This window comes from Tauraco erythrolophus, chromosome 10, assembly GCF_009769465.1.
Source record: "Tauraco erythrolophus isolate bTauEry1 chromosome 10, bTauEry1.pri, whole genome shotgun sequence".
In the NCBI taxonomy this organism is placed as follows: domain Eukaryota; kingdom Metazoa; phylum Chordata; class Aves; order Musophagiformes; family Musophagidae; genus Tauraco; species Tauraco erythrolophus.
The window spans coordinates 16,499,350-16,525,643 of record NC_141474.1 but is presented as its reverse complement, the minus strand read 5'-3'; the positions used below and the strand labels follow the sequence as shown (position 1 = coordinate 16,525,643).

The window sequence follows — 26,294 nt, the reverse complement described above, 5'->3', positions numbered from 1 at the left end:
ACTACAAATATCCTCACAATTTGAAGTCTATGTCAAGAAAGACTGAGTCAGCAGACTCCTTCCAGCGAATACCTTAATATTATCTTCAGTTTCCATGTATTTAAGGAAATCAGACATTTCTTTAGCAGCAGCCAGTGAAGTTGGTCCCTAAAATAAAAAAGAAAAGTCTAAACATCAGCTCTCTGGGTGAAATCCAGTGCTGTAGGTTTTCAGCTTTGTAACAATTCTTTAGTAAAGTGTTGTGGGTTAGGCCGCTCCAGCAACCAAACCACCCCCCCCCCCAGTCGTTGACTCACCCTCCCCCAGCCCCAGGGATGAGGGAGAGAATTAAAGGATAAATGGGATACCCGTGGGTTGAGATAAGAACAATTTAATACAGATGATTTAATACACAGTGTAGGTGCTCACCACCCCCTTGTACGCGAAGCCCGTCTCGTCCCGAAGCTGCAATCCCGGACAAATGCGAGGCCCCGAAATAGAGAGGGGCACAGAGAGAGAGAGAGATAGTACTCCGAGAGTGGGAGTACTGGGAGAGAGAGGGGGAAAAAAGGCAATAGAGCAAAAGCGCAGCAAGCGCAAAAGAGCGGAAGTGGTGAAAGAGCCAAAAGCGCAAAAGCCCTACTTTCCAGCTGACCCTCACTTTTATACTGGGCATGACGCTGCATGATATGGAATACTAACTGGCCAGTTTGGCCCTCAGTCTTAAGTTCCACCACAAATCACAAGGGGAATCGTGGCCCCCTTGTCCCGCCGTGCTTCTGCACTCCGGCACACTGAAAAGTCCTTGGAGTCTCACGTCCAACCACAAACATCAACTTGCTATCAGCATTCTTCTCAGAGCGAGCCTCTGAGTAAAACCAAAACACGGAGCTCTTCTAGCTGCTAAAAAGAAGAGCTAACTCTGTCCCAGCTAAAACCAGGACATAAAGGGACAAAAAAACCCCATAAAAATCTTGCTTACTCCTGTCACATTCATCATTCGGCCAAGATCACTTAAGAAATTGACAACTTGATCTCCAGAAACATGAAGGACTGGGAGCCTTCCTCCTATAGAAATTCCTCCATATCTAATAAAGAGAACAGTATAATTAGTTGCTTGTACCACAGCCCCAAAAATCCGTACATTGATGGAAATACTAAAAATCCATTTAATGTAAGTTTGATTCCTATACATAATATAATTCATGTGTGACAATCTCCACTCTTTATCTAACAAGTTGTACTAGGTCTTTATAGGGCTTACAAATAATAGAAGTTCTAGCAGTTTCTGAGAGGTTCATGCAGGATCCTGAGAAAATTATTATTTAGGTGGAAGATTTGGAGAAAACAGTTATTTCTACAGTGCGAAATCTTTAAATCAAGATAATTGACATATAAGTGTTTGGACGGCATGGAGGACTGAGGATAGCATGGATCTCAATTAAAATTTCAGTTGCCCTGTGAGGAGCAGGTATTCACCAATGCTGGTGCCAGCCAGTACTCCATAATGACAAACACTGTTGCATGAGATGAACCAAAGTCTAACCCTGTAGAAAGTAATGTTTGCACATGAACAAGCAAATATTCCTTGAAGTAAGCCAGTCATCCAGCTGCTACTTTTGAAGTGAATTCTTACTGCTGATGAAAAATTAAGTAAGTATGTTCTTCAGCCTAATCAGTCATCTTTCTAAGCTCAGTATCTGCAGTGTAGACATCACACTGGGGTTAGCTGATGCCTCCATATAAGCGTAGAGCACTAGTGGAATGTGTTTTATAACTACTGCACATGTTCAGAGCAGGGATGAGGAGTTGCAGTTGTTACTTCTGTATTTCATAGGCTGGTGTCTAACTTTCATCTTACCTAAGTCATTTTTTTTGGAGGGTTTCTATTTTTCTGCTGCACTTTTGAAAGAGCTGTGTCAGAGCAATATTGCAATGTAGTGCAGTATTGTATTGTAAGTTTCCATCACTCAGATCCCATTAGTCTGACTCTTGTAGACAATAAAACTGTGATAGTTCCATTGTGTGCCTCTGGCCTTCATTCTTGTGGGGATAGTTCAAACAGATATAACCCTTGTCTTTATAAAACCCTTGCTGACCCCCAACGTATTTCCCACTGAAGCCATCTCTTTGTTCTATACTATCTGCCACAGTTCCCCTTGGTCATTCAGAGAAACATTGTGAGGCTCCACTGTGAAACAGAAATTCATTGTTCCTTTATTTACCACCATAATCTGTGAATTGGTTTCTTACCTTTGCTCATTGACCCAGTATTTGCTCTTCAAGCTGAAACAGACAAAGAGAATCCTGTCTCTCAATGCACTGAACCAAAGTCAATGGTATTGTCAGGCTTAAATGGAAATTAAAGGTGAATTCCTATGCTTTGTAGATCTCCAGTTTCCCCTAGACAGCTTTTTTTTTTTTTTGGCGGGGGGGGGAGGGTGGGGGGGGAGGGGGGAGGGGGGCGGAGGAGAGGTTTTATTCACTTTCTTTTTTAATTGCAGCTGATTATTTTGAGTTGTGGCATCAGAACTTTTGGTACTCCCTGCAGTGGGTTTTCAGTGTTTTCTTTTATTTTGTTTTCTGACATCATTCACCTCCAGCTCATACAGAAATAAGCAAGATTTCTGAAGTGACATATACTGGCTCTATCCTAAATCCATAATTACTTAATTTTAAAAGATACATCTAAAGCAACTATGACATGTGCTAAGATGAATCAAAGGCAGACAGCACATAGCTAATACAACGGGAATTTCAAGAACTTTGGTGGAAGTGGAAAGGTAGCAAGAATCAGAGATAACAGGCCATGTACACTGCATAGCTTATTACCATGCACGACACTCATGCAAGCTGAGAAGCCATTAGCAGGACAGATGTATCTATCTAACATTGTCCTTTGGCTCTTTAGCACTTCTGGGAAGCAAGTGATAATTAACTCAAGCAGGTGGTCATGCTGGTGTGCCTGTAGTTTTTCAGGGACACAAACTAGTATCTCTGCAAGGCAGTCCACCATGCTGTGCAGACGCAGCGGTTTTCTCACCATTGACACAGTTACCATTAACACGGCATTCCATCAACATTGAAACTTGTCTGCCTATAAAGGAGTACCTGATTATACAAATAGGTATAATTAAAACAATTTAACTTCCCTAAAATGGCATCTCCTATTCTTACATCAGGAATATGGACCTGATGCTCAAATCTACATAACACTGTGGCACATTAGCTGCTATGTTGTTATTAAATGAGAATTTCATGGCCAGGTACAAAATACTATATATGAAAAACAAAGATTCAACCCTACCTCCCTTTTATCAAAGTAGGGTATGTTTTCACCAGAAAATCTGAAATATTTCTGTGGGTCAGATCTTGAAGAATTTCTGTGCTGTGCTGCACTCTCTGGAAAGAGAAGAAAACCTAAGCAATCAGAGTAAACTTCACAGTCTCTAAAGCTATTAAGTAAGCGTTTCTCAGGAAAACAGCAAAAGTAGCTTCACTTCAGCAGAATTGCTCAGGTTCATAGTATCACTGAAATGAGAGCAGGTTATTCATTTTCTAGCCCAAACATCCTTACTTTACTGAGATTTCACAAGAAATCATGAAATCACAGAAGTTTGTGATGCCTGACACAAGCTAGTTGCACTTCATTCTGAAACTTGACCTGACTCGTTTTCAACAAATGCCAGGGTTGCTCAAGGCTTTTTCTTCACTGTGAAAGAAGGAAGCTTTTCAAATAGACTGAAGTCCCAGTGAAGATAAGGTAGTGTTCTATGATTTAGCCAGGCTAAAGTAAAAATTAATATGAAAACTTCACCTTCACTAGCACGTTAGATACGCTGAATGAAAATTACTCTTTTTTTTTTTTTTTTTTGTAATGAAATTAATGCCACACGATGCCTTTGTAAGTCTTCTGCAAATACAGGATTGCTGTGAAACACAAGGCCTCAAAGTTCTTGAGTTTATTCAAAGGTAGAATATACTTTAAAAAGGTTCCTGGGCAGTTTCAGAGGGCAAAGGTTGCAACCTGAAACGACCTAGTAACAACCTAGAAAGTAAGTCTAATGAACTTTCCAGAAGTTCCTACATTTGTCCACAGAAAGGCAGTACCAGATGACACAGAAGATACATAACAGATCTTAAGCGGATTCTAGACAGTACACAGGAAGACCAGTAGCATCCTCATAGTGCCTTCATCAATTGAGCTGTCTACACTTAGACATACTTCATAATTATTTACATACTGTTGCTTCTCTGGAGACTCAAATGTGAACTGTTTCTTCCTGATTCTTCCTGACAAGTTATACAAAATTATCATAGCCTGCAAAATTATCAGGATAATATGATAATAAATACATTTCCCTTAGAGCATGAGAATCTCCACAAATAAACAAACAAATTAATTTTGCATCCTGCTTGAATTTGAAGCTTTAGACTAAATTTTCCTCTCAAATACACTAGCATGCAATTAGCAAAATTGAACTTCAACTGTTCATTGGACAGGGATTACTTAGAAACCAGAAATAACTTGGGATGCTGTGAATAAGGTCAGAATGTTTTTTATTAATTTCTGTCCATTAATTTCTTTTTTTTTTTTTGCTTCATAGACAGTAGTTCTACAAATATTTAAAAGAACTTTGCTTTGTTCTGTGAATAGCGATAGAGAAACCAAAGCAAGCTGAATCAGTATTTTTAAGAGACTATGTCATGGATTTAGATTCAGAAATTGATAAAGCTTGTGACATTAGTGTTAAAACTAGACCTACTTTAGTCATTTGGCTAATGTGAGCAGCCTGGCAGCAGGAATATTAAAGTTGAATGGTGTGCATGGTGAGACATTAAATTAGTGAGTTATTACTGTGAGAGTGGGTGCAGTTCTGTTTCCTTTAACCTGTTAGAAAATCATTTAGAAAATGTAAACACTAACAGGCTATAATTTTCCTTTGCTCTTCAAAAGAGCAAGCACATTTTATCAACGGCACTATTATGATTATTCATTGATAGGAACAGGTGGCAATGTAGCTCTCATCTCTTCTCCATACAGCATCAGTGGTTATTAAATTACCCATCTTCATGCATATGCATACAAACATTTGTTTTGCTAGCTTAGAGCTTTCTTTCTAGAAATGGAACCCAAAGACATGTAAAAATATAATTATTTGGAGTTAAATCAATATCAATTTTCCATTTTTAATGAGATGACTCCACTACATGATTTTCAAAACAATGACATTTTTTCTTTCCTTCCTTAAAAAAAATTTAAAAATTATTTGATAATATCTATATGAAAAGCTTGCAATTTGGATGAAAATAGTAATCAAATTTCATTTAAATGTGCAAGCTTTTCCAATACCTCTGAAACTGAATTCCAAATTCCAGCAATTCTTGCTCCCTTAAAAAAAATGTACTCAATTCCTTCTACGTATATTAGCATGGCACTAATTCCTTTTCCAGCACTTGCCATGAAACTTTCCTACAAAGATTTATGGCACAGGGACACTACCTGTGGTGGCGGGAGGCCTCCTGCACCTGCAGGGCATTCTGGCAGCATAGTGAGTTTCTTGTGAGTGCTGCACTTGCAGGGAGGTGAAGGATTCTCAGGGCTCCACTTTTGGCTCAGCAGGAGGCTGCTTAGGTTAGGATGAACAGCTGGTGTGTTCCAAGCGGTTGGCATACTATTGCATGGGTAGCTCCTGTGTAGAGGAACAGACTCTCTAAGCTGTGCAGATAGAGTTCATGAGAGCTCACAAATCCACAAATTCACAATGCTCTCAGCAGACATTCTCCTCAGCCCTTATCCTGTGAGTTATGAATAGTAAGAACACTTTAGAGTACTTGGTAAACATGAATAAATATAATCTCCCCCCACATCTCTGCCAAGTTTACTGTCTTCAGCTTACAGATAGGACACTGAATGAACAAGGGGACTGTGTTTGACCCATTAGTACACATAATCTGCAGTGAACACATGTCTTTGTGAAGAAACTCTCCTTTTCCTTGCTCATGCAGTATCTTTTCTCTAGTTTTTAACATTTCCTCCTGGTTCCTGCTGTACCAGGCAGAGGAAAGGAAGGGGAAGATAGAGGAGAGGACAGCCAGAAGAATCAACTTGCTGGATATCTCGACTGGGAGAGAGGCATGAGAAAAGGAACAAATGGCAAAGCATAGCACGCTAGTGACAAATGTCTCCAAAGCAGGATTCACAGGCAGAGTAAGTGGGTAGAACAAGAAATATTAAAGTAAGAGCTCTACTAATGTTGTCCTCATTTCAGAGTGACAATAGCTTCAAATCATAGAGACTGTCCTATTGCTACTTCACAATCTGAGCAATTGCTGTAGTTATTGCTTCCAACCACACCAGTGGGAAAGGAGAAACCTGAGGGGACACATGCAGAAAGTGCCAGGGAAGCTGTGAAGATACAGTCTGAGTCCACTGGCCTACTGACATACTTTTCAAGGTTGCTTACTTCTCAATACAAGGCTACATGAGCTAGCTGGCTTCCAGCTAGTCACCTTGAGCACTGTGAATCATTCTTAATCCAGTGATATTGCTGTTGTGTTGTTTGTTACTTTTGACCTGATATTAGATATTATTGAAGATATCTGAAGCGTTGGCTCTAGTGCAAAGTCAAGCCAATTCACTCTTGTTTCACTACTCAAGTTCCACTAGTAATACCCTGCTAGAATCTCGTTAAAGAGAGATTAGCTAGCAACTTACGGAAGAGGCTGATTCTTCATGCAGCGATTTCCAAATCCTGGTTTATTCAAGAAAGCATCAGTGAGGGAGACCATCTGCTCACTGCCAGGACGCTCATTGCTAAGGGAATAAGATAGGAGTTTCTCTACAAAAATTTTTTGCAAACTATTGTACTGGAATGCACATAGCAACTGGTGAAGGACAGCCATATGGCAACCCCAACTGCCCCCCTCCAAATGCTGATAATTCAATTATTTTTTTATTTATGCAAAACCCCAGAATCTTCCAAGATGGTTACCAGGCTAAAGTAATAGTCCTTTTCTTCTAATATTAAAGCATGGCTTCTGACATAGTCCTATAGCAATATTCTCCAAAAACACTTGAATCCCCATTTCTACCATCTCAGTCCTGTCACACTCAGTAATCAGAAGATGAAAAACATATTCTGTGTTTTCATTTGCTGAGGTCAAAGAGACAACACTGCTAACAGTGAAATGTCTACAGTTAACAACCTAGTAACATTAGACTGCAGAATATTATTACTGTCATTAGGTGATCTTATGGCAGTCTTCCAGAACCTGAAGGGGGCCTACAGGAAAGCTGGAGAGGGACTTTTTACAAGGGTATATGGTGATAAGACAAGGGGCAATGGCTTTAAACTGCAAGAGGTGAGATTTAGATGAGATACAAGGAAGAAATTTTTTACATTGAGGGTGGTGAGGCACTGGAACAGGTTGCTCAGAGAAGCTGAGGATGCCCCCTTCCTGGAAGTGTTCAAGGCCAGGTTGTATGAGGCTTTGAGCAACCTGGTGTAGTGGAGGGTGTTCCTGCCCATGGCAGGGGGGTTGGAACTAGATGATCTTTGAGGTCCTTTCCAACCCTAACCATTCTATGATTCATTCTATGTTATACAAGTATGAATATCAAATTCCTCTCCACACACTATCATGTGCAAATTAAAGTTTCATGTGAATTTTCAAGGAAAATGCTTCAAAATTATTGCCTTCAGTTTTGCTGCTTTCTGCTAGCTGTGACCTAGTCCAGGATTAAACATTGTTTATAAGTTTCCTCTGCATTGCCCATGTTTTGACTTGGTGCAAGTTCAGCTTTGGAATACGTGGAAGTGAAGGTGAAGCAAGTGTTCAGGAGGGCACAGAGGAATTGTGCAGTGACCTGGAGAGAACAGACCTGAAGCTTCTATGAAGAATGAAAGGAGACAAAGTGCTAGCAGACAAAAAAAAAATTCAGGCCCACGCAAAGGATACTGTGTGGGGAGAAACTGCTAAGCAGCAGCAGCATTAATAAATCCTAAGAGTCTCTGCTTTCATCTTGTTTCCATAACTTTGCCCAAATACTGTACTAACTATAAATAAATCTCCACAGGTCAGCAGATAGGCTTGAATCTCATTGTTCTCTAAGATTATGAACATAGGAATAGTTCAACGGCATATCAGAAACAGTCAGATTTCTTACTGTCCTGAATCTCCTGTTAAGAGTTTATAAGTGTTGAGATCATTAATTTAGGTAGGAAGAAGAGAATATCTAAGATAGCATGATATTTGAAGGACTATTGGTTAGACATACTATCAGCCGTATTCTCCACTTGCACCTATTTCACACTATTTTAAATCTGCTGATTCCAGTGGAGTTAATCCTTTTTTAATACCACATACAGTGAGAAAACCCCAGTAAGACAGGGCCCCATGATCCTAAACATGAGGGAGAAAAGGGTGTATATATGACAGACGTACTTTTACTCAGTGATTCCTCTTACCTGAAGAAAGTAAACTGTTGTCCATAGATCCAAGGGTGTAAGGTTAAGGCAGGATATTCTCCAAACGGAGGAATAATAACTGTAAGTATTAAAGACAGCAACACAAAACTTGCAGGGAGAACAATCTGCAGGGAACATGAAAACATCACACTAGGTTATTAGATATACGTTGAAGAGTGACACTGTACACTTCTCATAATATATATAAACGAAGGAGGGACAGCAAGAGCACACAGATCAGATCTGGTTTAGCTCCTGAACACCAACAATTTAATTTCCGATGCTTTCAGTTAAGAATTTGGTTGTCACAGAACTGTATCATGTTAAAAATAAAATGTTGGGCTAGTAGGGATTGAATCATGAACTTCTTGGGGGTGATAGAGTCTAGGCTGAAAGAAATAGAATGAGAAGCAGAAGAGTTGTAATCATAATTAGAACAGTTAGGGAAACTGTTACCCATTTGCAGCACCTCTGTTGCTTTGCATAGAGAAATTGCTGGGAAAGACAGCGTCAAGCATGTTGTGGCAGAGTCAAGAATGGCAACAGTCAGTCAGTACCTGGGCTAGGAAGTCCTTGTGGCTGCGGGAGGCATGGTGGAACCGTTTGATGAGCAGCGCTTTGATCTGCTGATGTACAAGCTGAAAACCTTTATATTGTCGGGACCCTTTGCCTTCATTTTGATCTCCTGCTACGCCTACTGGCATTCGAGAAGGGTCATTACTTTTCAGAGCAGTTTGTTCAGCTGGTTTGTTCTCAGGAGAAGTTTTGCCAAGAGTAGAACCATTTTCTTGAGTGCCTCCTAGGTTAAGTTGAAAACGGGCAGAGAAGACACTTTATCCTCCATACATGAAGGTAGCACAAATGTTTTAATAAGCTCCAGGTTTTACCAACTGTATATATCACATCACCAGATTGCTTTAATTACAACTGTTGCACTGTGGCTGTATCTAGTGGCATCAGATAGGTTAACAATCCTGTTACTCAGCAGGATGGACAAGTTAATTATGTATGTAGTTCATAGCCTAATGGTCAGCAAAGTACTTTTTATAAAACAGCTAAAACCATTGACATCTGGGTGCTTGAGAAGCAACTTTTATTTACATAGTTAAGGACCTCATTCAATTTAAATGAAAGTATTTCTGCTGACTTCATCCTGTTTCTCAGATATCATGTCAGGCCCTAAAACCAGATATTTGCTGATCAAATTTATTTTGGCAAGAACACTATACAAAGACTGAAAGTTCTGAGGCTCTTCTTTACTTGATGTTGAGAATAGATAAGAGTCACAGGAAAAGTTTATCAAATACTAATTCATGGATCTATACCTGCTTTTTGGATTCCAGGGTCAGCTTCTGCTGTGACCTTTAGGAAAACCTGCCATAGACAAACACATCTCCCAGTTAGGGATAGAACAGGTAAAACAACCAGACGTCTGGAATATTATACATGATCCTTTAATGTAACAGAAAAAAATTTAGATACCTTTTCAGTACTCCTACTTATTACATAATCAGAGATTTCTTATGAAATAGCTCACAAAATAAAGAAAGGAACAAACTAAGATACAAAGAAGGACAGATTCCAGGCTAATGAGTCATGCTTTACAAGGCTAACATGAAGCAAGGCTTGGATCCTTTCTCTACGCCCATCCCAAAGACTTTCTGAGTGCACCACAGCATATGTGACAAGGTTTTGAAGGGGATATTAGGAAACAGTAAGATTACATGTTTAAGAACAGGAACTGTCTCAGAAAACATTTTGAGTACTGATGGTAAGATCAGCAGATATTTTAATCTATCTGTTACCTCTTCAAGTGGTGTGTCTGAAATTCCAAAACTGCTGAGTCCTAGGTCATCCAATGTTTCCTCCAGTTCTCTGAAGAGACTGGCATAAGATCGCTGTTTAAAGTGTTTATTGGGCAAAAGGTAAATGAGTTCCTGACCAATGCTTTCGATTAACTTTGCTTCTGGGATATGATGATGAATTACTTCTGCTAGCTCATTCAGATCTCCTGTGAAAAGTCAAAACAGTGTTCAAAGAATGAATAATCATGCCAAGCATGATTTCAAAAGCTGTTGTTTACACTATACACAAAAGGGGACTACTCTATTATATAACTTGCAGATATCTCAGTTAATTCTGTGCTAGACTGGATTATGTTGCTAATTATGCTCTGGAACTATATAGCAGGAAACTACTTCAGATCTGTCAATAAAGCACAACAAAATCTCCAGGAACATCTACTTAAGTTCTTCTTTTACGTAGAAAAGCCAAAATGACTTTTTCTGAGAAAGCTCGTTTCCTTTGCTATGCTTCAGTCTTCATGAACAAGTTACACATTTTGGTGCAGAGTAGTTCAAAACTCAGTCTATACCTCTAAAGCATAAAAAATTCCAGTTCATCATCTGTCCTTCAGACAACACATACATCAAAAAGGGGCAACAGTGAGCAAAATCACAAAGAAACCTTATCAAATTTATGTTAACACTACAGTACAGACGTTAGATACAAGTACTGAAGAAGTGGGCCTTAGCAGCATTGATCTGTAAGAGAGATTGCAGCATAACAGGAGATAGCTATATGCTGGAATGCCAAATCATCCCACTTCTTACCATCCAGTTCCTGCTCTGGAGCTCCTTCTTTGTCCCTGCGCGTACAGCTGGAGCAGGAGCAGGAGCACTGAGATCCACAGCTACAAAGCGACTAGCACGGACAAGCAACAGATACAAAGATGAAAGTGCTTCAGATACAGGCGAAACAGGATGTAAGGGCTGTAAGCCTTTGAACAGTTTGAGTAAGCGAAAAATATGTCATATCTGGAGCATCTTGAACATATTATACTGAAAGTCTGGATAAAGCAATGCAGAAAACATATATCCACCTGCACAAAGCATATCCATCAGTTCTAAACTGCATGCAAAACACCTGCGGAAATGCCATCAGCAGTGGCCATAAGTATATAGATCATGTTGCTACTAAGACTGGAAGCACTTCTAACAGCAGAAAGAATCCAGATCCCTACTTCTCAAGGTGTGCAAGGCTGGTTTATCTATGGATAGATGTAGACTCTTCTGGTGTCTGAGCTAGTTACCAGACTACATCATGTTTACAACCAGTGTACTGCAAAAGCAGGCATCAGAAAGACCTGCATATGAACAAAGGCAACTTGATTGGTAAAAGTTTAGACGTTAAGTGATGACAGTGAACTATAGACCACTGAGGGCTTCATATTCACTTATTATTTTCGCCTGTCTGGTTGACATATTTATAAAACCAGAGAGGAATTTTACAGAGAGGCTCATGTATCCACATAATTTCATGAGATGTCATCAAATTTTCTCATCGCTTTCTTCATTTTGAAGTTAGTTTTGTACGCAGCCTCAAGCAGTACTTAACTGCTTTCTACCTTGGTGCAGTGCACAAACATGTATTAAGTATTTTTCAGATTACATGTGTAGGAAGGGAGCTACATACTTACTGTAGCCCTTCCAATTCTGTTGGTTTTCATCTTGCGAACAAGAGTGAGATAGAATCCAGATCCAAAGCAGTTCTTTAGGAATACAGGAGAACCTGAGCAGAATAGTTTCCCTTGGGATATGATGGCTACTCTGTCTCCAAGGATGTCTGCCTCATCCATGTGATGGGTTGAGAGGATGATGGTTCTGCCTAGAAGGAACAGGGAGGAATGTTCAAGGCATGGACTCTCTCTGAAACTCGAAACTCTATTTAGTTTTTTGGCAATTAATGCAGAATTTTCTTGGCACCAGAGCCAGATCTCAGGTTTGCCACATCCATAGTTATCTGTTCAAATAATTTTGTTTGCTTGTATTCGTATCTCACTACTCATGACCATCTACACAGCAGGCACGTGCTGAATCTATGACAGGTTTTAAAAATAAAACAAAATAATTTCTACTCTCAAACCTGTTACCTGAGCGATACTTCAGCAGAAGATCCCAGATAGATCGCCTGGAATATGGATCAACTCCAGAAGTGGGCTCATCCAAGACTACCACTTTTGCTTCACCCACAAAAGCAATGGCAACAGACAGTTTCCTTTGCATTCCACCTGACAGAGGACAGAAGCACCCAGGAGTCTGAGATGAGTTCTGTGAGTGGCAGGGATGTAATTAACAGTGCTTTTCAGCGTGCGGACAAACTGACACAAGTAAAACAAAACCCATACTCAGACAAATATTTCTGCAAAATTAAATCAATAGTCACATTTTTCTTCTGAAGTTCAGAATAGCTTGTTCAAAATTTTATTTTTTTAATGTATTTTTTATCTATGCTTCTTGCTTTTTGCCAGAAGCAAAAGCAGGAAGATATGAGATTTTCACGTTCTCATGTGAAACTAGCTGACTTTTACAGTTCCAGTCAGGACAAAGTAGTATAGGAACATCTATCTAGCTGTTTATTCAAATCAGCTTTTGAATCTGAAAGTGAAATGTGATCAAATACACTATTTACATTTGTACCTTCAGAATAAAAGAAATTACTCCTACCAAATAATAGCATTATAGCGTACTGATCCAAACAGCGGAGAGGCAAGATAGTATACTATTTCATTTACCTTAAAATAATAGAACATTGTATTTTGGTTTTTTTTTTTCCTTACATTGACAGATTTTTTTTTTTTATATATATATATATACAGTCATTTAAAAATAACAGCTTTCAGCGTATTTGAATTTGTTGTGTTTATAATTTATAAGAAACAGAAGCTTTAGGGACAGGTTGTGCCAGCTTTACTATTGGTACAGTCCCATTTACTCTTTGAGAGTAAAGACCTCCCCAGTGCACAGTGATGTATCAGAATATGGCTTCAAACACATAATTCAAACAATAATTGCCCAAAGACAAAGAAAAGGCAGCAGAAAAAATGTCTTAGAACAGTCCTGTGTGCACCTGACAAATTCTGAGCCTCTTCATTCCTTTTATGGGTGAGGCCCATGTCTTCTAGCATTGTTTCCAACTCTTGCTCAGCTTCATCCCTGGATCTCCCTTTCAGTTGAGAATAAAACAAGATGTGTTCCGCTACAGTAAGGCTGTGAAATCAGATAGAAAGGCACCAAGGCAATTTAGATGATTAAGCAGATTTTTTCCCAAGCAGCAATAAATTCACTCTAGCTTTATCTTGCTGAAGGAAAAGGGGCTGCTTTACCCTAAATCTGGATCACACATCATCTTTGGGATCAACACACTTCACTCAGATATCATAGGCTCCTTCTCTGCCTTTTCAAAGCAGAACCTGCTACTAAAGGAACAAGAAGAGCAGGCATCAAGCTACACATTTATGGGACTAAAATGGGAGCTAATGTGAGTATTAGCTCACTCCCTTCCATTTAAGGAAGAGAGTCTGCTGTTGAGATGAACGCAAACTGAGGGCAGTGAAGCTGGAAATCACCTGAGAAGGTAGCAAATGTTACGGGTGTAGTGCAAAATGGGTATAAAAACATCCTGCTAGTACACTGTAGGCTCAGATTTTTTTGCTTTAGGAGGCCTAAATTCTAGTGCATGAACCCCCAGGGCTGAACTTCTGCTAACCTACACTGCAACAGAAAACACCAAAACCAAGAGAACTGTCGTTTTCCTCAGAAACTTTGTTCCTAGCTAAATGATGCAGGAGATTTCTATTGGAGAAGGACAACACCTACTCTATGCAAGTGTTAAGAAGTGCCTCTGAGATATATCTACTGCCAGCACAGTAAGAGAAACAACACAGGCTTTGGGGATGTGTCAACCATGCAGACTGGGGCCCTTATTCTTAAAGCTAGTATGGAATGACACTTACTGATTGAACAAGATGTTGTACTGTGGGCACATGCCTAACCGGTGCCGAATGGAGTCCATGTGAGTCTGAATATCCAGGCCGCCGATCAGCACAGTTCCAGAGGTGGGTGGGAAAAGGCCTGTCAGTATTGACCTGGGAAAATAAAACGAGGAAATTTACACTCTCTTCTCTTTCTGTGCCGGGTTAGGAAGAGGCATTACATGATTCCACTAGATGGAGCATGATGACTTCTTACTACAGGCTTTGATGAAACAGCTCTGGTAAAAAGCGTGCATAGAAATACCCCTGTCCTGTCACAGTGAGCAAGAATCTTGCGGATCTGCTAACGTAATTTTTGATACAGCTGTCTATGGTTCTGGCCTGCATTAAAAAAGTGTTTAAGTCAGCTACTCTGTTTCGGAGTAGTTTGTTCAGCATGTTACATCACCCTCATGTACAAATGGGTCTAAAATGAAGCTCACTAGGATCAAGATAGAGAATAATGGTTTGAGGTCTCCAGTCACGCTGACTCGTGCCCTACACCTTTATTTTCTGTCAAATGGAAGGGCCGAATGTTACATTGCAAATGGGTGGAACCTGTTACTAGATTTGGATGAATAATGGATTTTTCAGTCCTGAAAACGTCAAAGCAATAAATTTTTTGTTTATCAGGAGAATAGAAAAACAAATTTACAAAGCATTTTGGCAGATTACAATGCTTTTATTTTGGGTCAAACATTTCTTGTGGAACAATTAAAAGAAATTAAAAGGCAATTTAAAGTGCATTTGAAAAAAAAAAAGTTCTGTTGGGAAACATCATAATGAAACACTTGAGTTCTTTCAACATTTGGTGAACTTGTCACAGACTCATGAAATGTTTTGTTCACCAATTAATCCTTTTTTGCCAAATAAAGTTCTGTATAAAGAAGATTAAACATTCCTAAAGTTCAGCTTCCTGAGATGCTAGGGTTCTAGGATTAGAGGAACATTTTAATCTGGACATGGATCTTGCATATATGTAACCATTTAATCTAAAGAGGGCCTATATTTTATACTCCTTTGCACACAGACCAAAAACCATAACCAATTTAAAGCCAGTTAGACAGAGAAACCAAGAACACATGGAGTGCGGTAGCTTTCAAACTTTCAGCTCTTTCAGCCAGAAAATCCTTCTCCCTCTTTGCCTATCAGGAGTTTGGCCATGGGAAATGAATTCTGGGGAAGAAAATTGCTTCTTTTTCTCTAGACTTTCACTTGTTTGTGTCATGCATTGCCTCCCTCCCAGGGCTTTAGCTAATCCAGGATATCTTCTGTTTGCCTAGGGGAAGCATTTCCCTGTCTGGAAAAAGCTTGATGTTGTGCATCAAACTAGCTGCAGGGGTGGCAGACAGACACAGGAAGAGTGAAAAGAGAACACTGCTCCTCAGGACAGAGCAATAGAGCACTGCCCTGGATTTCCTTCCTCTAAAATACAGACTTACATGGTGGTTGTCTTTCCTGCTCCATTGTGACCAAGGAAAGCTGTGATCTGGCCCTCATAAAAAGTAACATTCATTCCGTCTACTGCTGGCTTGGGCCTGTTTGCAAAAATCTTCACCAGGTTCTGAATGCATACTCCTGGAATCAATCCTGTTGGCTCAGGCTCAAAGAAGGTATTTACTTGAAAGGCAAGAAATCAAGAATGAAAATCAATAAAAGCACGTTTTAATCCCAGTTCTGATTACGACACATCAATAAGTGCAGAAACAACAGCATATACCCAGTAAAACACAGCATCATGTGCCAGGGACAGATTCTGCAGTCACAGCAGTACCAAACTGAGGCAGGATTTCCAACTGCAGTAAAATTTATTTAGATTCACCCACATACCAATAACAGGAGAAGGGGAGTCCAGAATTGTAACAGTCTCTGGAGAAGTAACTCATTAGATCAGGTAAAGCTGAACATGCTTTCTGTTTTCATTGAGTAGAAGGAAGATCATTTGGATTTGTTGTCTGTAGAGATTTAGATAGGCTGAGAGATTACATTAAACAAGCAGCAGGTTGCCTTTCTAGCCAGGCTGAAATCTGCCATTCAAATCATCTGCCCAGCTGTGCATTCTTTCACCATGATGTTTTAAAAAAACATCATTTGCCTTTAATCCTGGTAGGTGAAATTTACCCCCTTGCTGAGGCCAGCTCAAGACTTAGGCAGTACCTAACATGAGTACTACATGGGATGATTTTCTCTCAGGATTAAAAATGCATTATTGTAAATAGCACCATCAGGATGTTTTATTGCATCAGCTTTTAGACAAAACAAACTTGCTTTGAAGTAAATTAAGCCCTTGGGCAATGTGAATTATGGGAGTTGAGAAATTTAAACTAAAGATCCTGTCCACTTTTGTTTACAGAGAACACTTAAGACTTTGTAGGGAGGCTTGTTTTGCAATTGCAATTTACTTAAATTGTTCAGTACCCAGCAGGCCTGCATGGAGAGCAGCCAATGCCATCTGGGTGAAACCAGCTCCACCTCCATCAGTGGATTGTATGACTGTCATTAGAAACAATACTCAGGAAGAAGTCCCAAATCTGTTGTACACGAGAGCTGTGTATACTACAAAGCAGCTGAAATAATTCATCTAGAATAGGTAGCTTTATTTAAAATATTTATGACAAACTTTTATTTTGTTTTGTGAAGGAATCTAGATTTCCTTTTACAAGGAAACATGCAAACATGTCTGTATTTACAAAAGTTCGCATGGAGTCTGACTAGACTTGGCAATTGAGGTACCATCCTCAGTTTTATACATATGATGAGCTCAATTCATATTTGCCTGCAAGACTCACTGACAAGTTCCAGGGCAAATTCTCTGTCTCACAGAATCTGCTTTGCATCACCTGAAGGACACTGGTGGAGGGTTGAGCTCCTTTTTTGAGATATGCATCTCTCCATTCTGATCCTACTCCCTCAGTGCAATTTTGGGCCATTTAGATCTTGCTTTAGAGGTGGCAGCATTTGGAGGGGACGTGGATGATGCTTTGGTGAAAGCCCTGCTTAAAATGTGTCAAGCAATTAGGACAGATTTATAGTGTGTCTGCCCTGCTCTGATGAGCTGGGTTGCACTAGAGTTAAGCCATTAGAACTTCTTACATTAAGAGCTAGCTCTTACATAAAGCCATTTTGGAAACTGTGTCCTTGAACCATACCAGGTCTGTTCTTGGCTTCTCCACGTATCTTCCAACTCCTGTGTGGCTGGCTGAAAGGGAAGACGGGCTTTTTTGTGCAGTGACAGGCAAAGCCCTTTCTTTGTGGCCACGGAGCAGCTGGGACCTGGGAGCTGATGAGTACAGCACCACAAAGATAAGGCAGTACTAGGAGAAGATTGGCTGAAATAACCTTTGCCCTCTGCCTGTCTTTTTTCTTTTGAAGTCCTGTCCTGTTCCCATTCACCCTGAATGCATGTTTTCAGTGCCTACGTGAGGAGCTCTGATGACTCTACTTTTATCTCTAGCTTTTCAAGAGAGCCAGAGTGGGCTCAGAGCTGTCTGTAGCAGTTACTTTTGCTACAGAATCCACATACGTTCCTCTGAGCATCAAATACAGAAGACTCCTCTGGTTCCCTACAAAAGAAGACATTGGGACTTGAAAACAAGGCAGGTCATTCAGGAATTCTTAGGTGGTGGGTAATGTCAGCATCAGAAAAGGCAGCAGACAGACACACAGAGCACTTCAGATAAATCCCTTTCAAACTAGCCTTTCCCTACAGATGCAAGTCACACTAAAGATAGGCAAAAAAAGGCGGGGGGGGGGGCAGGGATAGGAGGGAAGAACATTCCTCTCAGCATAAGTATTTTTATTGAAGTCATGGCTCTGTTTAATTCTAAGAAATCAATGTACGTGTCTCTGAGGCTTCCCTCAGCATGAACACTAACTTGCCATAGAGACAGCCTGCATTTGCACAATAAAAACAAGTTACAGAGCCCTTCTGGAAGCCAGCTCTCTTGCGGCTAAAATATTCTAAAGGATTGTGAACATAGAGGAATCAGTAAGAGGGCAGCTGGGAGAGCCAGGGCCTCTTCTGAGCTTAGCTCTGGCAGTCGCATTCTATCCTCTGTAGCCTACTGGGCACTTGTAGTTTGACTGCAATCATTCCTAGTTTGTTATGAGGTATAATGAGTACAGTATCTCGGAAGGACTCAGGGTGCGCTCTCTCCTTACTATTAATTTCATCTTTGTCCTGGACATCTGTCTTAGGCTTCCCCTGCTCGCCGGGTTCTTTTTCTTGTTTGTGTTTACATTGTTTGTTTTTACCATCCTTCTCCCTCTGGTTGTCACTCTTTTCTTCTGGCTTTTCAGCTTCTTCAGATTTCTTTGTTCTGCTTTCATTTTTTTCCCCTTCCACGGCCTTCTGATCCACACAGCCTTCAGACTCTGGACTTTTTTCTATATAAACCAAAAGTAACCAACATTTAATTAACCAAAATTTCATTTCCTCTTATCTCTAGAGGTGCTTTGAGGCAAGGAGGTAGTCCTAAACCTTGAGCTCTCCAAGAGCAGTAATCATTAGTACTTTACTCAGGTTAGGAATACAGCACTCAAAGCCATCTAGCTTACAATCTGCTTCATAATGTCAGGAACAGATATTTAAGGAAGATGACTGGCAATTTTACAATTATAGACTCAGAGTAGAAGATCCTGACTAATATTAGGCACATGCTTCATACTTTGTCCATGCAGTTCTAGACCAAACTCTTCACCACATTAAAAGACAGACCATAAAAACATTTCCCAGACTTACAGGGAGTGAGAGGAGGAAAAACAAAATGAAAAGTTTAAGTGAAAAGGAAACTGCTAAATTGCTACTTAGATTAAGAGACTAGCTCCAGGCTGGAGTGAATGAGTTGGTGATAACTTTTGTGTGGGAATTTCTAAGGCTTTCCAATTTGGTCTTAGACCTTGCTGCCACAAAGGAAAACAGTCCCATGAAATCACTACTGGGGACTGGCTTGAAGCAGGAAGAACAGTGATGTAAGAAGAGGGAGCACCTGAAGGAACTGTTTACGTAACACAAATTCAAGCTGGCAGCCTAGAGTGCAACTAGCACAACTGTAATTTATCAGATGTCCTAGAACTTAATTTTGTTGTGAAATTTCACCATAACTTTCTGCTATAAGAAATTTTAGTCCATAAAACTGTATAGGGTTACCTTGTGCACAAATAACAACATAAACAAGTTCACCGTGTCACCTAAAATGGCAAAATGGGGGATACAAAAATGCACTGAGAGGAGCAAATTTTAAAAGTACTATGATAATTTACCGGTTTAGCTTCATTTTCAGCTGTGCATTTACATTATCTGACATTTTCTTATCCAGTTTTCTTCCCAACACATTAACCAGTTATGATAAATTAAGAAAATGCTTAGTGTTACCCTTAAAGGAAAGATATGAGTTAAGAAAAGTTCTACAGTTGTTCATGTAAGCTGAGGCACTGAAGAGCCTTAGTTCTTCAAATAGGTAAGAATCACATGCTTTTTACAAAGGAATTAATCAGAGATGACCTTTCCAACTGTCCCTGCTTGAAGAAAACCAAGGCAATGTTTTGTAGAAAAGAGGATGAAATATGTATCAGCACACTCAGGCTAGCTGAGATAATCACGGAATAATTTAGATTAGGAGAGACTTCCAAAGATCTCCAGTTCAACTCTCAAACAATAGGGCTAATTCAGATTACTGACTATCTTCAAAAATGGCAATTTTACAACCTACACCTTTCTGACCAACCTGTTCCAATGTTTTAACTACCTTCACAATAAATATTTTCTTATATTGAATCAGAATTCCTGTTTTCCAGCTTACATCCATTGCCTCTCATGCTTCCACTAGGCATATCTGAGAATCTAGTTCTATGTTAGCTTGCTCTCCTGAGGCTGAGCAGATCCACCTTTCTCAGCATCTCCTTGCATATTATATAATCCAGCTCCTAATCAACTTGGTGGTTCTTTACTGAGCTCTCCACTAACTCTGTGTCTTCCTTTCAATGAAGATCCCCAAACTGGACAACACAGTACTCCAGATGCAGTCTCACAAGTGCTGACTAGGACAGAAAAATCACTTCCCTTGAACTGATGGCATTACTCTTGCCAATAAAGTTTAGGATGCATCTGGTCGTCTTGGCTACACAGGCACACTTGATGGCTCATGTTCAACATGTCAACTAGACTTTTTCTACAAAGCTGTCTGCCAGCCAGGTGGTGGCCAGTGAGTATTGTCCTGTGGAGTTATTCAATTCCAAACACAGTTTTATGCATTTACTTGACCTTCCTATAAAGCTATTTCTCCAGTCTGTTGGGTGCCTCTGAAGAGCTGCCCTGCACTCCGCTGTTCCCTCCAGTTTGATGTCTTCCACAAACTTGCTCTGGTGCCCTCTATCCCATCACAGAGACTATTAATAAAGTCATTAAATAGTATTAAGTCCAGTGTCAGTCCCTGTCAAACCCCTGCCACTAATAACTAGTCCCCGGTTATGCTTTCTACTGCTGGACTACAATCCTTTGGGCCCAACAGTTCAGTCAATTTTCTACCCACTTTAGTGTCCACTCAAGCTGTCTGTATCTCACCAGTTTGGCTATCAGAATACTATGCGAACCCATTCTAAAGCCCTTGCTAAAGTCAAGCTAAATGGCATCCACTGCTCTCCCTTTGTCCATTGATACAGTCACCACAGAAGAAAATCAGACTGGTTAGGCAAGATTTGCTCTTGGTAGATCCACGTTCATTATTTCGTATCACCTTGTCCTTTGTGTTCTTGGGACTGGCTTCCAGAAGGATCTACCTCTTAATCTTACCAGGGACTGATGAGCATTAGCAGAACTAGGATGAGAGCTGTGGAAAGGACTGCAAAATTGCCTCATTTTTTCTCATTAGTGAACTGTTAGATCAGCTCAGCTATCTGATGTAATGTCACATACAAAATAAACTCTAGGCTTCACTTAAGCAAAATGTTTTATCTAAGTAATCTAAAAAATGCTATTAAAACCTCATAAAATAAAAAAAAACTGGCAATAAAGTAGTAGCCATAAACTTTCCTGTTGCTGATCTACCCGAGTGAATATTTTGGGGCTTTCAAGATTTCTCACAACCTTTGCCTTGGGTATTGAGAAATCGTGAGTTTGCCTTGTATTGGAAATATATTAAAAAACACACAGAATTTAGGAAGCATTAAGATAACCAGAAAACTGACTTTGTTTCTACTAAATTTAGGTTTAAACTAAATAAATAGAAAATGTTAAAATACTATAAACAACTGTGCTCCAAATTTCAGATACTGAAAGGAGCTCTGGTGCAGGATATGCCTAGATTCCACAGAAAGTCAGTGAGATGTAGTGGCTGACGTCTTATCTGGGTCTTCAGAAATTTTCCATTCACCTATAAACATGCACCAAGTCCTCCTTTGGCTCTTTTCTCCTCCTTCCTATATGGTCAAATTCTAATCTTGTGGGCAGCATTTGCAAAGCCAAAGCAGGTATCAGACTTCATAATATCTACACAAGCTTTTACCATTCTGAATACCCTCACAGCAAGTCTAAAGGAAAACCTGTTCATTCTCTCAGAATGCACCAGAACGCAAAGCCTCTTCAAAAAAACCCAATGTTATAACCTTCTCTTTTCTGATCAAAACTTGTGAGCAGTGAGTATGTTATCAGCATGTTCATAGAAACGATTAACTCCCTTCTGGTTTATAGGTATCACTCTGAGATGAGACTGCCTTGTCAGCAGCCTGCCTGAGTTGATGAAGGGTAAGGATGGTAATGAGAAGACTGAAGAAATTATTTCATCTGTCATTTTGATTGGTTTCACTGTTACCTTGTAAATTTAAGACAGATTTCAAAACACTACCATCAGCAAGCCTCTATTCCAGACATTAATCATCATTCTGCATAAATTCTTATTGAAATAGTCACCCACATGTTGTTCTTAACTAGTCCTGTATCAATGTACAGAAAAAATCTGCAAAAGCAGGATCTTAGCATTCATTCAAGTTGGTCCAAAAGTGGCATCAATTTTGACCTTGCTTACAAACCTAAGGTAGACAGACTTCAGTCAGCGTCAAACTAGATAGAAAAGAATCAAGTTTAGAAAGATGGGGGAGCCTCAGTGTAAATAATATCAACACTGTATTTCATTTTGACTCATTTCACAAATGTTGTGTTGGGCAATAAGTACTCCTTGAAAAGGTGTTGGTTAGAGAGCGGGGGTTTGATGTTGCTTGTTAACCCATGCTTTAAAGGCTCTCAGATAGAACAGCAACTCACCTCTAATAACTCTAATAATAGCAGGCTACTACTACAAGTTCAAAGGCACCTGCTGAGATTCACAGCATATGGCTGTCTCTAATCTTTGCAGCAGCTCAGGTAATGGAAATGTTACACAGTCACCTCTAAGCGGATCAGTAGTTTTGAAGTTATTTCTAAACAATGAAGTTTTAAAAGAACTCACCATCAGCAGTTGCTGTTTCCTTGGCTTTTGGGTTTCTAGAGCCAAGCCAGTAAGATTCCTGCACAGGGAAATACCAAGGCTGTGGTAGCCCATAGTCCCCTAAACCAAAAATAAGTAGGTAAAGTGCATTTCATAAACACATTCCTCAGTGGGCACAAATTCATCTAGGCAAAGTCTGAGCTATAATTACAAACATTTGCAGTCCTAGTCTTGCATATCAGAAGGTCAAAACACCTACCAAGTACCTGACAGAACAGATTTTGTTTGCAGATAATTTTTTCTTTTGGACAGGAGTAAAATATTCAGAAAATATGTGATCTGATTGGCCTTACCTTTTGTTAAATAGAATGTGGTTTAATTACTGAATGAAGCTACTCCCTATATGGGAACAATTTGAATCCTCACCAATTGGGTGGCAGCTGCCAAGGAACATACTGATTGCTTAAGATGGAATCCCAGCCTCACTCAGGGATTTTCTTTCAAGGTCCACTTAACACCTGAGGGTTGACATGAGTGAAAAGCTTATTATATTTACACATATTACCCTGGGCCTGAATTCACAACTGGCAATGAGAAAAGAGACTCTGGCTGTTATTTCAGCACACAGGCTTGCAGGAAAAGTGACGACAGTGCTTTTCTTAAGCAAAAAATGGGCTTTTGTGGTCACAGGTTAATTCTGTTTTGAAAAGAGAAAGTGCGATAACATCATTAGTTCTTGTCAGGCCGGACCAGAGTTAGTGCAAGCCAACACTGCTTTCCTGGATCATACCGATTTACAGAGCGCAGGGATTTCAGCTGCTATGTTTAAAACTGGCATCCTTGTGAGCCCAGATATTATCAGCCTCGTGCTACTTAATCAAAATAAGCGAAAGGAATTTGTGATGCTCACTGAAAGATAGTCAATTTTTCTATATCGAAAACCACTGTTTATGAAAGTGTCTGCTTATTTCTGACTTACCAAAAATACCCTGTATGTCAGGCAACTACTTGTACTCCCATTAATACACAAACTCTCTGGGTCCATAAGCAGTTTGCCTTGCGCTTGTTATGGACTGGATTATACCTTTGGGAAGCTGGTGGATAAAACAATGGCTTCTCATTCAGGATGAATGCAAAATCCAAGTGAACTCTGTTATGGAGCAGAATGCTCAAATAGCCAAAGGAACAGGGTGCCAATGGGTGGTTGGCTGCGGAGAAAACTTGAGCAGGAGCTGAACCATGTGATTCAAAGGATTATTCAGGGAACTCATGTTAGTAAGCTCAAAGACCACAGCACTGATTTGGTAGGTCTGCATGTGTTTGACAGCAAAATGCTATAAGAAATTCCACAGAAACAGAAGAACAGAAAGCCAAGGAAATATTCAGGGCAAATATAGGGAGGAACTGAAGTTAATGAATAGAAGACTTGAAAGGCATTACTTTTGTGTATAGTGCTGGCTGAAAAAAAACCAACTTGGATCTATGAGCAAAGAAACTCCTGTTGTTTAATTCCTGGTGGGTTCATGGAAATAGTAAATTATCCACTCTTTTTTAAATAAACAAGAGTTGCAACACAGGCTTCTCTGAAGAGGAACTTTCAGGAATATTACTGCAAATCAGCTTTGAAAATTAGTATGTTAAAATTGCATTAACCTTCTTCATGAAGAAACATTTCTTAAAAACTGAAAGGGCATTTATTTGATGTAGCATAGCTCACTTCGGTAGGGACACAAAGCAGACTTAAGGTCATATTTTAATTTTGAAGCAAAATGTCCTCAGACACATCTAAAACTATTTAACAAATCCTTATCTTTTCTTGATTTGGATTAACTATCATAAGTGATGTGTGCAGGCAAGCACCATCTTACCTTAATCATCATTAATTTTCCTTCATAGCTAAAAAATCTGCAAGATCTCAAATTCTGAGTAATCACTCAAGGGAAAAAACAAGCAAACAAAACAGTCATCTGCCAAGAAACACATTCTGGAACTTCAGATCACATGTGGGAGTAATACATTAATGAAAAGAAAGTTCACTTGCTTGTACAGCATAAGAGTTGGCATTTATTACATGTAACAATATTCACTAAGAAGCAAGATAACCATTTAAGGTACAAGGACAAACCATCTTCTCACAAAGAAAGATCCCAAACTTTATAATTGATAACAAAGAAAATCCTTTTGTGAACTCGCACTAGAACCAGGATTCCCATTTAGAAATAAAATAAATCCACACAGGAACTTTCACAGGTGCCTAGGACACAGTATATGTCTCAGGAAATAGCATCATCCTTTAAGAAACAGTCGACCTAATGTGGCCACAGTATATATATGAACTAGAACTGTTGTTTCAATATTTTCAAAAAATTAAAAAATTCTCACTAGAATTGGCTGAAACTTCTCAAAAGAAAAATATGTAAGAAAATTGGTTTTTAACATGATATTTTTGTAGATCTATTTTCTATTTAAATTTTAAAACAGAACCAGAAACTGCATCCTCTTTCTTACTCTTTCCTCCTTTTCCGTTCTTTTCAGGGCTAAAATAGGATAAAGGAAAAAGAAAGAGCAAAAAGTGGAAGCCCTTACTAAACCAGTGGTTCTATACTGGATAAGACTCCTGGTCTACAATATTGGATACCCTTTTTCTGACAAATAAATACTCAGAGACTGATCAGACTAACACAGTGCACAACAACTACCAGTACTTTGTATGAATAAGAAATTGACATACCTGGAAAAATGTTGTCAAGATACCAAGAAAGTATTCCATACAGAAAAGCATCAAAAAGCATCATTTTAATGGAAAAAAGAAAACTATATTCATCTCCTTCCAAGGGGCTGGTTCTGACGTTACCCCACTGTAGGCCAAGACCTTGCTCTTCATAGCGTGACAAGTATTCTGTACCGAAACCAAAAGCTACTTGAGAAAGCAAACTCTGGAACAAAAGAGAAATGACATTCAACTCAGCCAGAGGGACATTTTGTAAAGCGAGCACAAAAAAAGATGACCTTTAGGGACTGATCTTCAAAACTTGATAATGCCTAACAAATGATCAGGGAAAAGTGGTTTCACTTTTATATTGGACTGAGATATTTAATCCTCTGAATGGTGGCAATTCTAAGCAGTATTTAGCCATAATAGTCTGAATTCAGCCCTGGCTGTACTTTCTTTAGCTACTAGGCAACCTTCACAGCTTATTTTTTTCCATTAATATCTCTGTTCAGAAAATACTATAGACGCATCTAGAAGTTTGCAGTGCATACCTTTGCCTATCTTGGAAGCAAAATATTTCCTGAGTGTATGGGGCAGGGCAACTATCAGTAACAAGACAGAATGTACATGAGATGCTCAGGATAAGGAAAACCAAAACCATCCTCTCCTGTGGTATGTCTGCTACCTGGTTCTCACACAACAAACTAATAAACCAGTATAGTATCCAAACATCCTCTTCAATATCACACTGCAAAAACAGAGCAAGAAGTGATATAGTGCTGTTTCACAGGATACGTAGCAGCCAGCAATACCAGCAATACCTTAGGAAAATGAGGAGACAAGACGGATCCCAACAGTAACTCTCAGTGAGGCATTATCATAGCATGCCAACTAAAAAA

At 39.5% G+C, this 26,294-nt stretch overlaps 1 protein-coding gene across 3 annotated transcripts in view; it reads right to left on the bottom strand.

Moving 5' to 3' along the window:
- ABCA4 (ATP binding cassette subfamily A member 4) overlaps positions 1–26,294 on the bottom strand; it is a 74,978-nt gene that overhangs the window by 14,784 nt on the left and 33,900 nt on the right. For 2 of the 3 annotated variants that reach the window (XM_086617662.1, XM_086617663.1), the window contains exons 16-34: positions 25,414–25,618; positions 22,704–22,802; positions 18,424–18,648; positions 15,705–15,882; positions 14,245–14,376; positions 13,359–13,498; positions 12,382–12,519; positions 11,929–12,116; positions 11,063–11,153; positions 10,256–10,461; positions 9,776–9,824; positions 9,008–9,249; positions 8,451–8,575; positions 6,698–6,796; positions 5,483–5,672; positions 3,287–3,381; positions 2,233–2,265; positions 962–1,067; positions 73–147 (exon numbers count right to left, since the gene is read on the bottom strand). In XM_086617662.1, the coding sequence (XP_086473788.1) occupies positions 73–147; positions 962–1,067; positions 2,233–2,265; positions 3,287–3,381; positions 5,483–5,672; positions 6,698–6,796; positions 8,451–8,575; positions 9,008–9,249; positions 9,776–9,824; positions 10,256–10,461; positions 11,063–11,153; positions 11,929–12,116; positions 12,382–12,519; positions 13,359–13,498; positions 14,245–14,376; positions 15,705–15,882; positions 18,424–18,648; positions 22,704–22,802; positions 25,414–25,618 (2,616 nt within the window). The remainder of the gene's footprint in view (positions 1–72; positions 148–961; positions 1,068–2,232; positions 2,266–3,286; positions 3,382–5,482; positions 5,673–6,697; positions 6,797–8,450; positions 8,576–9,007; positions 9,250–9,775; positions 9,825–10,255; positions 10,462–11,062; positions 11,154–11,928; positions 12,117–12,381; positions 12,520–13,358; positions 13,499–14,244; positions 14,377–15,704; positions 15,883–18,423; positions 18,649–22,703; positions 22,803–25,413; positions 25,619–26,294) is intronic. The other variant, XM_086617665.1, reaches the window with a different exon arrangement.